At 42.2% G+C, this 13,788-nt stretch overlaps 2 protein-coding genes across 2 annotated transcripts in view; one reads left to right on the plus strand and one right to left on the minus strand.

The window, feature by feature from the left end:
• Window positions 1-13,788, minus strand: part of LOC126403491 (telomere zinc finger-associated protein-like) — a 202,092-nt gene that overhangs the window by 162,833 nt on the left and 25,471 nt on the right. The gene's annotated exons all lie outside the window — the stretch shown is intronic.
• Window positions 1-13,788, plus strand: part of LOC126403516 (ankyrin repeat domain-containing protein SOWAHB) — a 34,666-nt gene that overhangs the window by 16,109 nt on the left and 4,769 nt on the right. The window contains exons 5-9 of the mRNA XM_050066243.1: window positions 1,564-1,620; window positions 3,125-3,226; window positions 5,624-5,635; window positions 8,940-8,942; window positions 12,537-12,629. Of these exons, the coding sequence (XP_049922200.1) occupies window positions 1,564-1,620; window positions 3,125-3,226; window positions 5,624-5,635; window positions 8,940-8,942; window positions 12,537-12,629 (267 nt within the window). The remainder of the gene's footprint in view (window positions 1-1,563; window positions 1,621-3,124; window positions 3,227-5,623; window positions 5,636-8,939; window positions 8,943-12,536; window positions 12,630-13,788) is intronic.

Genomic DNA, 13,788 nt, shown 5'->3' on the forward strand with positions numbered 1-13,788 from the left:
ACTCTTCTTCAACGTTTGCTTTACTTCCTGGATTTTTCCCACATGGAAATTCTGACCAATCAAGAGCAGCTTTCTCACACAAGGCATTTGATCTGGTCCGCTTGTAAATGCTGCCGTGAGAACACGAACCAACTCTAGGCAATTATACAACTTTGTGACAAAATTAGTCCCTGATTCAGACCAAAGGAGACGACTCTAGGTCTTGAGAGCACCTGAAGATGATGAAAATTATCTGCCAATTATCTTTTTTAGCATATTAGCATGCTAAAGTAGCATTTAGCTCAGTATAGCCTCACAGAGCTGCTGGATTCGCTGCAGACTCTTGTTTAATTATGCAACATTATTAAGTTGACTTTATAGTGTAAGGAACATGTGAGTGAAAGAACCCTGTGTGAAACGTCCTTCTTGTGGTCAGCTGAGGCCCCCTCCTCACTTCAAAGACTTTCTTCAAATTCATTTTGGTTGTTATTAAAGTATAGTTTCACTTCACTCTACTGTGACTCCACAGGCTCCACAATGTCCAACCCCGGGCTGTAACAATTAGTCACTCAATAAGTCCACTGAGAAATTTAGTCACCAGCTGTTGTGGTAATTGATTAATGGAATAAAAAGGCCAAACATTTGTTGGTTCTCTGTTTTATATAATTGTAATTTAATCTTTTTTAATGTTTGGACCGTTGGTTGAACAAAACCTTCATCTTGAGCTCTGGAAAATTGTGATTTGCAATTTTTTTTTGTATTTTCTGACACCTAAAAAACCAGATGAATAAACGAAATAATCAACAGATGAATCAACACTGAAAATGATAGCTGCAGCTCTGAAAGCAGCTAAAATGCAATTAATACGAGAAAATAAATAGAGAGTTCTGGAGGAGTATTTGAGTTCTTGTAACCTCTCAGTTTTTCCATTCATACGAACAATGTTTTCTCTCCCTGTTATTATTGCTCTGCCAGAAGTGCCAAAAGTGCAAAAAATGGACACATGCCAGAGTGGAATAGGCTGGATAAATACAATCCCTCCACTTTTCATGTTCAGCATGCTGACATGTGGCAGTTTGTGTAAGAGACTTGAAAGGGCTGAGTGTTTGAACATCGTGTCTGCGTGTGATCTGAGAACAATTTGCAATCAAGTCAAAGAAGAAGAAAAAACTCTCCCCTCTCACATAAATCAGCCACAGTGACACTTTTACACACTGCTGGATGGCTGTGGTCGTTATTTTTGGAGGTTTTCTCTTCACCCTGTTGAGACTGAGATGGTGACAGAAACACAGCCTCACTGTGGGTGTGTTGTTTTTTGGTTAATTGTTAATTGGATTGTTATTCATTACCCCTGATGTGTGAAACTGGCACCTCTGTCTCGCTGCCTCATTACCTCCCTATCTGTCTGACACCCTTTGGTCACATCTCGTCAGCTGGAAAACATCACAGCAGTGTGACCAGTGACTCTGTGTGTGTGTGTGTGCCCTGTGATGCTGGGTCATGCTGTGTGACCATTATGACTGATACAGTACAGCTAACTTTTTGTCACTGCTGAGTAAGAGTCGTGTGTTTTCTGTCTTTCAGTCGGAGTCAGAACAAGACGAGGAGTCTACAGGCAGTATGGGCTCTGCTGCTGTCGCTGTGAGTCCTTTTTCTTCCTCTTTCTGTGGTTTTCTTGTTACAAAGGCTTAGTGAGGTTTTAAGCAAAAAATCTGCCAGATGACCGTTAGAGTTTTATTGTAGCTTCTGGATAAATTCAGAAATAGCCGCCCACAGACGTCATAACGGGAGATATGATAAACTCACTGTCTTTGGTTAGTTAAAGTTAAAGTTAATCTGGAGTGGGCTTTCATTTTCATATTCAACTCAGTCTCACTCCCAACTTGTCAGATACTGACGCCATAGTGCCCACTAGCCCACCTGGCAAAGCAGGTGCCCTATGTACAAAGGCGGTGCCCTTGCTGCAGAGGCTGCAGGTTTGATTCCAACCCACAGCCCTTTGCTGCATATTATCATCACTCTTTCTCCCCTTTTATATTAAATCGGTCCTGTCAAATAAAGGCAAAAAAAGCCTCCAAAAATATCTTTTAAAAAATGCTGACGCTTGGTTAGTGACCCTCGGCATCTGATACCAACGCACTGAGGCACCTTTTAGCAGCGGTATGAGACACACTGGCCCACTGCGTTTTTTGATGCTCTGAGCAACTGCTTTAATATAAAGAGCAGGAGGGTCTGCATGGGGCGGGAGCAGAGGTGGATGGCTCAGACAAACTCTGGACTTTTACCTGGGAGCACGCTGTTTGTGTCCCGTGTGAAACCAAAAGTCAGTCAAGTTATTTTAATAACAAGGAAGTGTGCATATGTGTAGCATATTATGCTAGTGGCGTATGGCACATGATGTTACATTATACCGGTGACAAACATATGTAATTTAAGCCAGTGATTCCCAACTGGTCCAGCCACGGCGTCCAAATTTCTCCTTAGTCATTAATTCAAGGTCCACATAGTTTAATATATTCAACGTCATATTTGCGTATGGCCATGTTGTTGAGCTAGTTTGCTGTCTCTGTTACGTAGCTGTCTGTTAGTCACTCACATTCACACACAAAGCAGGAAACAGCACTTCAAAATAAAAATAAAAACTGAAGGAGACGATGGGATGAAGAGGGACGCAGAGTTGGCCTGTTTTCTGTCAGACAGTTAGGTGTCACCAGTTAGCTTAGTTAGCTTAGTTAGCTTGCTAAAGTATCAGCTTTTCCATCACAAACACATGTAACGTTCTTAAACTAGTTCAGCAGTTTGCAGTGTATGTACAAGCAGGGCAGGGAGGAGCAGCCATGTTTGAATATTGCGTTTACAAACCAACATTCCTGCATAGTTTGGCTCTGAACCAATGACAGAAGTAAAAGCATAAACGGTTGAACTCTGTGCGGCGTGATCATGGGTGTCTCCCTCAGTGTGTCAGTTGGCTGTGACTCAGTCATTTGTAGGAAATGGATTAAAGGTTTGTAGCTTCAGCACTTTCAATAGAGCCCACAACAGGATGTGGACAGTAGGGCGTGTGTGTGTGTGCGCGTGTGTGTGTGTGTGTGTGTGTGTGTGTGTGTGTGCACATCTGAACTCCCCCTCCCCCCCTCTGTGATAGCTGGATCCCATAGAGAAGGAGTGGATCTACTCGGCTGCAGGTGCTCGAGTCCCTGACCTCTCTCAGCTGCTCAGACAGGACCCCTCGCTGGCAAACAAGAAGGTAACGCTGCACTACAGGATCATTCCTGTTTATTGCTAATTGGATCTTGTTTTTTTATTTTCTTGCCATCTGTCTAATAATAACAGCATCTGGGAATGTAGCAATATTGCTACCACAAAGTCAGACGGGGCAAACACCAAAGCTAGCTCAATTTATTTTGAAGAAAAAAACAGGGACAAACAATAAAGTTATCACCCATAAGCTGACCCATGTCTCTTGAGGGACTTTGCTACGACCTGCAAGGTGAGGGTCATGTGACAGACAGAAACAGAATTCTTCATGAGGTTATTCTCAGTAGCTTTGCTCGTGTGTCAACTTGACAACTGACAATTGTAAGAATTTAATCAGCAAAAAACACGACACAACAGTCCTTGAAAAAATTAGTAAAACTCAAAGAGAAAAAAAGTTTGTTAAAGCTTGTTAATCAGTGCGTCTATTTCAGCTTCGTTTACACAAGTGTGATTATTTAGTTGTGATAAAGTACTAAGTTCTTCAAACAGGACACAATGTTAGTTTTAATAAATGAGTTCTTGTTAGTTCTTCTACCTACAAAAAGCAACGCGCTATAATTCATGTACGACCCACATAACTGTGAGGCAGGAGGCTGTGATCACGTGACCTCTGCACTACAGGTTGTCCTCTGTGATAAGACGGGAGCAAAGAGGAAGTCAGGTGACATAGTATAAAGAGCGACAAACAAACACAGGACTTTTACCCAGGAGACTGGGGTTAATTCGTTCATTTATTTTCCGTAACCGTTTATCCTGTTTGGGGTCATGAGGGGCTGGAGCCTATCCCAGCTGACACTGTGTGAGAGGCAGGGTACACCCTGGACAGGTCACCAGACTATCACAGGGCTGACACATAGAGACAGACAACCATTCACACTCACATTCACACCTACGGACAATTTAGAGTCACCAGTTAACCTGCATGTCTTTGGACTGTGGGAGGAAGCTGGAGTACCTGGAGGAAACCCACGCTGACACGGGGAGAACTCCAAACTCCACACAGAAGGGCTCCCCCACCCCTTGCTGTGAGGCAACAAGGCTAACCACTACACCACTGTGCCACCACCAGGGTTCATGTCCCGTGTAAAACCAAAAGTCAGTGTTGAGTTATTTTAAATGACATATACGTAACGTCACAATGCCCGACCATGATTCTAAACCTAACCTAACAGGTAGGGGGCACTTATTTAGAGAAAACTTGGAGGATTTAACATGCATAACCTTTCAGAAAATATCATGAATTGCTGTATGAGGAAACATTACATTGCAACCATTTTTTTAAAAGTAGAAATTAAATAAAAACTCATTAAATTATATTGTAAAACCCCAGTAAACCCACAAACCCTCATCTCGCAGGTTGTAGCAGTCCCTCGAGAGTCTCCCATTGTAATTATTCATCAAAGTTAACGAAGTGACCCCATGGTTTAACTTTGTACTTCCTGTAGCTCTGGGTTAAAGGCCTTTGCACAGAGTCCATTGTATTCCTGGATGCGTTTTTTTTTATTCCGTCATCCCAACAAAATCGTTACCCACAGACACTTTGCACACTGATTCTGATGTGTTTTATTGTTCTACTCGTGAAAATTCATGATACATGACAAAATGAAAAGCTACAGTTCCTCTTCTGCCTCTCTCCTCTGGAGTTACCTATCTGACTGTCATCACTTCCTCCCTGTCTTTCATTTGGCTGTCCTCCACATTCTGTGTGCGGTCCACATCCTCCTCTTCATCATCATCCACCTGAATATTACTATCTGACCTGTTGAATGTGAGCTGTCTGAGTTATGAAATGATTCTGTGCACCATGTTCCTCTTTCTTGTCACAGCTGTGTCCAGCTGCCACATTTTCTTTACTGATTCTTGGTCAAATGTCTCTAAAGGCTCTGACGGATGTGACAAACAGAAAAAATCGAACCTGTTCAGAAAACTTTAATGACGGACGGAAGTTTTGGACTTCGTGTGCAAACAGGATGGACACAATGTGAAGTCATATTTATTTTTAGACGTTTAATTTCATACGAAAAAACAGACTCAGCATGTAAAGGCCTTAATTCAGTTTACAGTGCAACAAGTGAATTTTACTGGCAGTTCAACCACCCAAAAACTGGTTCAGATGAGTTGATTTGTTTACAGGTTATTTTTTTCTTGCCCCACTGAACTTCGTTATAGCGACGTTGCTTGTTCCCAGATTTCAGCAGTCACTTTGGTGGATGCAGTGTTATCAAACCATACAGATAAGATCTTTAAGACCTTTAATGTAACAAGAATATAAAACGAACAAAACTCAAAAAGACACTTTTCCAATAAAAACAAGCAGTTTCGTGTGTTGAATTCATGATTTTCTAACGTACGCTTTGTCTCTTTATTTCTGGTGGGATCAAACCAGGACTTCACCTCAGTGAGTATTTGGCACTTTGAGAGAAACAGCTACAAACTGTGTGTGACTAACTGTGTACATGAAGTAATTATCAACTTATAATACTGTGCTGGACGTCTGTTTATTGTGACATGATTTGTGTCTGACTCAAAGCTTCTTATTTTCTCATTCTGACTCACTGTGGCTCCTGATGCTGTGACCATGACCATCCTTCTCAGGGGGTGAGTTTCATTAGTGTGTGATAACTCTGAACACCTACTGCAGCCTGTTGGAATGAGAGTTCATTTACAGCTTCCGTTAAAGCTCTGTGTTCCTGGATCGTTGTGTGGTTCAGTATACGACGGTCGCTCCCAGACTTGCTGCGTTCTGCTTGTACAACTTTCACAAGCTCATTCTGCCGAGACTTTTCCCTTAATAGTATTCTGAGAACCCCGTGTTAAAACATCCAGATCATGCATTTCAAAGGTCCACTATCAAAAGGATTATGAAAGATAGCTTTTTAGCTCCTGTGCCCCCCTGACAACCCAAATCCTTTTATTTGTCTCCCTGTGCGCTTAAGAGATTTGAGCTCATGTTTGTTGTCCCTCCCCTGTGTCACAGTTCTCACACTGTCCTGTGGCCATGGCAGACCACCTTCTAAGAGTAGCCCTAAGCCTCTGCCATCCCCACCCGGACAAGATAGCACGGCCGCCATTGAAGTGTAGGGAGATGTGTTGGGGGGATTAAGGAGAGTCTTAATGCTTCACAAAGACTTCACCCACTTAAAGATAATCTGAAAGTAATAGAGCAGGCCGGGATTAATTGTAGAACAATGCTGGTTGTGTCCCTGGGAAGGTGCTAAGTCCCCCTCGGGCCCCTTTGATGTTCCCTTTAGCCCTCAGCCTTTCCCTGTTCTGTAGAGGTGGATGCCTTCCCAGAGATAACGTACAGAGATACTCAGACTGACGAGAGACGCTCTTTAAAACCAGTTATTATATTTGATCTGCATTTGTTATGTCCTCACTTTGTTCCACAGAAGTTATCTTAAGCGTACTGAATACCAGGCTCTAGATCACATGTTTGACCAGGACTGAAGGGATTACTCTTCATCCTGGGAGGACTTAAGTGTTTCCTGTTCTGACTAAATGTTTGTTGGGATCAGGTGGTTTTATAGATACGCACTTCAAACAGCAGGTTTGAAGTTACTTAAAGGGGAACTTGAGTATTTTTCAACCTGGACCTTATTTCCACATGTTTTTGTCTGAGTAACTAATAGAGACAACAACTTTTGAAACTGGTCCAGTATTGAGTGAGAATGCTGCAGCCCGCAGCTGCAAAACAGGCAGCAATGTAACCACTCGGGGCATTTGTGCACCGTCACTTTAGTGCCTGTTTTTGCCACTGACAGGCTCAGATTGTCATTACAAGTGTCTGACAACATTATGCAAAGGATCCCTACAAAGATAGACCTTTGTATTTAACCAGAAACAGCCCTGAAATGACCACTCAGAAACCACCAGACTCCATTCAAATGAACAGTAGTTTTAGCGTATGTAGAATCAGCACATTAATACATTTAACTGAGTGAATTTAGAGTTATTTTCAGCAAAACCAGAGCTGGTGATTGTTGAAACGTTTGAAAGATGAGACAAGGTGGTTTTTGTGAGTTTTATTTTGTTTCTGTTGACTTTGAATAAAGTGTGTTTTATGATGATAAAATTCATGTTTTTTTTAATGGAGTCTGGTGGGTTTGGTGATTGGCGATTTTGGGGCTGTTTCCTGTGAAACAAAAACTGTTTAACAAAAAGGTCTATCACTGTAAGGATCCTTTCCATAATGTTGTCAAACATGTAGAGTAACAATCTGAGCCTGCCACTCAGTACGTTTACATGCACGAGCTAAGGTGATAGCTTGACTAGCCCATTTAATTGGGCTACTGTCCGTGTCCCAGTATACAAACTCAGGAGGGGAACTGATTTATTGACCTAAGTATGTCTGACTCTGCTACGATAGTTGACGATATGCCCCCTTTCAGCTTGTTAGTATTGGACCTTTTTCCGGTTGACCCATTACGTCACAGACCAAACTGACAAATGAGTTAGCTACCGTTAGCTAGCGGCAAACTGGTACCATGGTGGACAACTTTACAGCTCTGTACATTTTGTCTGTCCAAAAATGCTCAGCTCTGGATGTAGATTTCACCATGTTGATACCAGCTTCTTCTTCTGTTACGCATTTAATGCTAAATTATTTTAGGATCAAAGCCAGGGGCGGAAACTGTGGAGCATATGCCAAGCGCCTCGGCCAGTTTAAATCCGATTGACTGTATATATGCTGGAGGAATTCAACTTCCAATCTCATTGTATAGGCGTGGTAGTCTGACTTTGAGAAATTAGATTTACGAATTACAATTAGATTTATGATCAGTCTGGTTTTAGTCAGACTAACACACTAAATTGATCTCCTCTAATGTCATGTTAACGCACTGAGTGACAAAAATTAGCACTTTCAGTGGACGTCCGTCGACGGTCCACGATTACCCATCAATCTTACGCTGCAGCCTGTTTTGTCGCTATCAGCTGCTGCCCTCTCAATCAATACTGGACCAATTTCAAAACTTGTTGTCTCCGTTAGTCACTTAGTCACTAAACCCTTTTTTCCACCAAAAATATCATATATATGAGGTTTGTTTTTATTTTCAATTCGGGAAAACCTGTTAAAAATAGATGAACGACTGCTTCTCCATTGCCAGTAGACCAGAGCTGCGTCGCTGCTCTGCAGTAGATAAGTATGCCTTTGTTTTTTTTTTTGTTCTGATGTGTCACATTCGATGTCAAGGAAACCTCGGAAAAAGGCTGGTAAACAGTGCAAAGCAGCATGGAAGCCAGTGAAAATGTTCTGGTGGTTGCGTCTTTTATATATCCGTACTTTATTCAGTATTTCTCTCTGATTCGATGCCGACTCAATTTGGAACGACGTTCGAGCGCTGCTTGGTTGGAGTCAGACTATATTTTTTAGCTGCCTGTCACTGCATCGCGCTGGCAAAGGGGCTAAAATTGGCATGTCCAACGGGGTGTCATTGTTCCATCACTGCCACTCAAAGCCAAGTGAATGCCAATTGTTACCTTTCCCATTAAATATAAAAGCCACAGGCGTTAGTGAGTTTCTGTGCAGTGAAAAGGGTTAAAGACACAAACACATGGAAAAACAGAGGCCAGGTTAAAAAATGTGAAGACAGGTCAGAACACCCAGATCTCAGTCCACAGTCTCACTGTCTTTTCTCTTCCTGTTCTCCTCATGACGTGGGCCTCTGCTCCTGCTGTGACGGACTTCCTCTGCCACACAGTTTGTAAGTACATCATCAGCCCATCACTCCTCTCTGCCTTTCCTCCTCATCAAGTGTCAGACACAGTAACCATTGTGCCGCCTGTTGATGCGAGCCCTCTTTGGCCACCACTTCCCTCACTGGGGAGCGCGTGGCGGGGACAGAGACGTCCCTGAGTGATTGGACAGGTGGGAGGGGTGGCCACCCCAGTGGGCAGGAACAGCAACGAGAGGCGCAGGAAGGGAAGACGCCGCATCCTGTTCGGCCTCGTCCGTCACTCCTGCCCACCGGGAGACCCGCCGAGCCGCCTGTCAAACAGCCCTCTGGTCAATCTGTCTTAAGATGTGACAGGGGACAGACAAAAGAGATGGAGACACTTGAGCCAGACAGCATCTATCACAATCTGTCTCCCAGACGTCCAGCGCACAGAGGTGCAGCTACCTGTCGCTCCCTTGGTGGGAGGTGGTTACAAGCAGAATTTTTTCTCTGCCAGCTGTTAGACGCATGCTTGTTGTGCCACGATTAGCACGATTAGTGTCATAGCCTGGAACACAAAAGGACCTGTGTGCTGTTCAAACAGTTTGTGCCTCAAATATTATTGTCATGTTTGAGTCACAGAGCCAAACAAAATAAACATCTGGTGATGTCGCTCTACAACACTCACAGCTGCTCTTAAAGTGTTTCCAGAATCCTCAAAGACATTTTTACCCATCTGGATGAAAAAATGATTCTGTTCAAGAAAAAAACAGATTTATAAAAGTTTCTCAACTGCTGCTGTATTTCCTAATCCAAGTAGCGACATATGCCCTTAAATATTAAATGTTATTTTGTAAGTAAGTAAGTAAAATGTATTTATATAGCGCAGTATACAACAAGAAAGAAATCATAGAGAAGAATTCACACTACACAACAGCAATATACAAAATTTGAAAAAGTACATCTCTGGTACATACAAGTTAAAAAGAACTACAGAATAACCAGATTAAGGGAGCAGGCACAACATCCCAAAATTTAGATGCTACAGTCGCAAAAGCTCGATCATCACGTGTCTTAAGGCGAGTGCGAGGGACAGACAACAAATGTACCGTATTTGATCGCAGAGACGGAGCTGAAGAATACAGATGAAGTAGTTAAGCTACATAAGAAGGTGCCTGTTTACTGATATTTCTCAAGTGGAAAAAACAAGATTTGGTCAGGTGCTTCACATGAGAATGAAATGACACTGACTTATCAAATATTACCCCGAAATTTGTAAGAAAGTACATCAGTAGAGAGAAATAGCAAACAGCTGTGCTGTGACAGCTAGGATTATTTTTAGCGCTGACAAACACATTTCATATTGCGCAAGTGGCAGCCAAAATATTTGTCATTATTATTATTATTCAGCAAGTCTGGGTTCAGTTGACCCGATGTACTTTATGACAGCGTTTCTGAAGGTCCTTAAAAAGTCTTAAAAGGCATTCTGACAATAAACATTTGGGCAAAACTTGTTTTTTTTCCTTTAACTTTGGTCTCAAATTTTATGTTAAAAAAGACATAAACATATAAACCAGCAGAAAGAGACAGAAAGTAACATTTACAAATAATGAAAGCACATTATCAGTGTATAGTTAGTTTGATTTACACATTGAAAAGGAGGAAGTATAAACTTATTAAATCCCACCTCTACTCCTTAAGTCACTGAGTGAAAAGAAACAGACAACTTCCTTATATAGATAAACCTATACCTTAGACATTTCTAAATATACTGTTTTCATTACCATTAACTTTGTCACACACACATAACATATGTACATATATAAATTACCAAATATCTATCTTACAAAATATAAACCTGTCTTTTTATATTATTATGTTTAAATTTCATTACAAGTGGCATTAAGAATTCTTAAATCTAAATTACCTAAAAGGAATTGCGTGCAAGATTTAGGTGGATTTAATGTAGCATCTAGCGGTGAGGATTGCAGATTACAACCAGCTGAAACTTCTCCCGATTGGAATTCCTTCAGTGTTTATTGTTCAGGAGAGTTTTACCAGGTGCTGATTTATTTGCAGAGGTCTCTTCCTCTCTAGAACAAACAGACCAGGTGATTAAAACCAGTAAAACACTGAATAAAGCAGCCTCACGTTACAAATCAGTGTTTCCCCTGTGCTGTTTGGCATGTCAGAGACGGGCTGCTAGCCTAGCACTTGCTAATGTGTGATCACCTTTTGTCAGACATTCAGGAGGTTTTTACCAGGAGCTAATAATCCACAGAGGTCTTTTCCTCTCCAAAACAAACAAACCCGGTGATTTAAATCGGTAAAAACAAGCTATCACTAGGAACTGGTGTAAAGAAACACCACCAGCGAAGGACCAGTGGCTAACAATTGTGGAAGAAATCTTTTCAATGGAGAAATTGACACACATACTGAGACTACAAGGAGCACAACTAGGAAGAAAAGGGGAGAAATGGACTGTATACAGGACTCAAAAAGACGATACTTGCTGTAAAAATGTGCATTTACCAGCAGTTTTTGTTTCGTTAGCTCTTATTATCTTTCAGTTATTTTTTATGCTGTTGTAACGGACATGTTGATGTCATAAAAATTATTTTAATTAAGATTTAAGTGGAAAAAAAAGGTAAAAACACAGAAAGGCAGTTTCACGCAAGACATTTTTGTTGCAGAGCGGCTGTGAACTAGGACCCACTCCCTGTGTAGATGTAGACAACTCTGTGCGAGGTGACGGAAACCTAAAGATTCTTTTTTTACTGGTGATAATACACTTAAGAAAACGTACTTATTACATCATTTAATTTCTGTCTATATATCCCCCTAAATCCTACACACTGGACCTTTAAGCTGTAGGTCTTTACAACTTTTCAGTAGCTAAAAAAAAGTAGTTTTCGTCTCGTCTCATTAAGAATTAAAGACATAAAATAACAAAATGAGGTTATAAGGTTTTCATCCCTCCACAGTTAATATGTGACTCTGAAATAGTGACTGTTTGATTCACTGTGTTAAAGGTCAGACTCAGAAGTGGTGGACGTGGTTACTTCGCCAACATCTGCACCTTCACTCTGCTTTCACCTGTTGATAGCACATAATTACGCAGCTTAAAGAGTGTAGGAAAAAGTGCAGAGATCACAGATGTAGCCCGACAGGTGGATATGGTTTGCATGTGTGTTTTCAGTGTGTGTTGTACAGACGTGTGTGTAGTATCTTGTGTGGACATGTGGGTGTATCTCTGAGTGTTGTGTCGCGGGGGCCCGTGTTTCCCTGCTTGACGTGTGCTGACAGTAGTGCGCTGATGTCTGGGTGGGTCTCTGCTCTGCAGGTCACACTAACATCATCAATCTTCCCCCTGGTGACAGGCGGCCGGGCCCCCCAACTGTGGGCACAGTGCTGTGTTGTTTTGTAATTAGGCTGTGTTCGATGGCAGGAAACCATCTCTCCATCCGTCCACCCGTCCGCTCCCCTCTGTGCACAGCTGGCCCTCTGCCCTCGCTCGGCCAATAAGAAGCTGCCCTGCTCTGCTTAGACAACTTGTAATGATGCGACAGCGATTAACACGTCTGACAATAGTACAGAAGATTTTTGTTTTATGAGTGACTCCTCTTTCCTTGTTACACACAGACAGCTCTGCACTGGGCCGCCAAACATGGCAACGGGGACATGGCTGCTCTGGTGGCGAACGCAGGCGCTGATGTTAACACCAAATCAGTGAGTGTGTTTTTATTTTTTACCATACATTTATTTCATTTTAAAAGGGGCACTCCAGCTATGTACACCTGTGCACACCTGGGAACTGGGTGGGGCAGTTTCTACTTAAGCTCAATGTTGGAAATAATGGTAGTGAACACTCTTGATGAAGGTCCAGGAGGATTGAAACCTAAGTGTGAAGCCTCAGTGCTTCAGTATCTGACGTCGAGGGCCACGGCCCAAGTGTCAGGATTTGACGAGTTGGGAGTGAGACAGGGTTGGTTTTCTTACATGTGGAGCAGAACCCAAAGTTACTGTTTTACTTTGGCTCTCTGTCGCATGCCCTCAGTTTGCACCACAAGTCAAATATCTGGCATCTCAAACCTGACTCTAGCTAACCCTGATGACATCACTGAGGTTTTTTCATAGGGGCTGAGAACTGTCGTACTTTCTATGATGAGTAAACCGAACTTCAGAGCCCCATTTCCACCAAACACTTTTCAGTATGGTGCCTTTGGAACCTAAAGTAACCTTACTTCAGACATGGTACCTAGACCCTAGTGATTCCACCACAAACAGTCCTCTTAAATTTGGACGGGGTTGTTGTCACTCACTGCTCCGTCCAGCACTCACTGTATTTCCTCATTACCGCTGACGCAGATGGAAGTCTGCATCTTGTTTATCGTCCACAGAACGAGGCTGCACGCCGACATTTTCAGATCAAAACAGAACAGGCTGCAGTGAGAGTCTCTCTCCATGGGATATTTAAAAATAACGGGTTTGTGCATTTAGTCCTTCTCAGGCAAGCTCAGGGGTTTAGTGTTGCTGTAGCCCACAGGAACGACACTCTGTGACGAGTGAGGGTTGGGAAAAATGAATAAATATAAACACTTGAAGATCCACTCATTACATAAAGTGTATGTCATATAAAAACTAAAGTAATGATCAAAGTTGTCACATTTTAAGGTGTGTTGATGGATTCACGTCGTCAACTCATGCATTGAGTAACATTACAAGTTAATGTTCCACCTTAAAAGTCGCCAGCAGTCGGCCCAGTGAATTAATTCAGTTTTTTTCTCAGTAATTTTATAGTTACAGTTTACTAATAAAACTCTCCACAGTATGAACAGTGGTTACATAGCCTCAAAAACCAGACACAACTCAGCCCTGAGCAGAGTGACCGTCC

The sequence above is a fragment of the Epinephelus moara genome, chromosome 16 (genome assembly GCF_006386435.1).
Source record: "Epinephelus moara isolate mb chromosome 16, YSFRI_EMoa_1.0, whole genome shotgun sequence".
Taxonomy (NCBI): Eukaryota; Metazoa; Chordata; class Actinopteri; order Perciformes; family Serranidae; genus Epinephelus; species Epinephelus moara.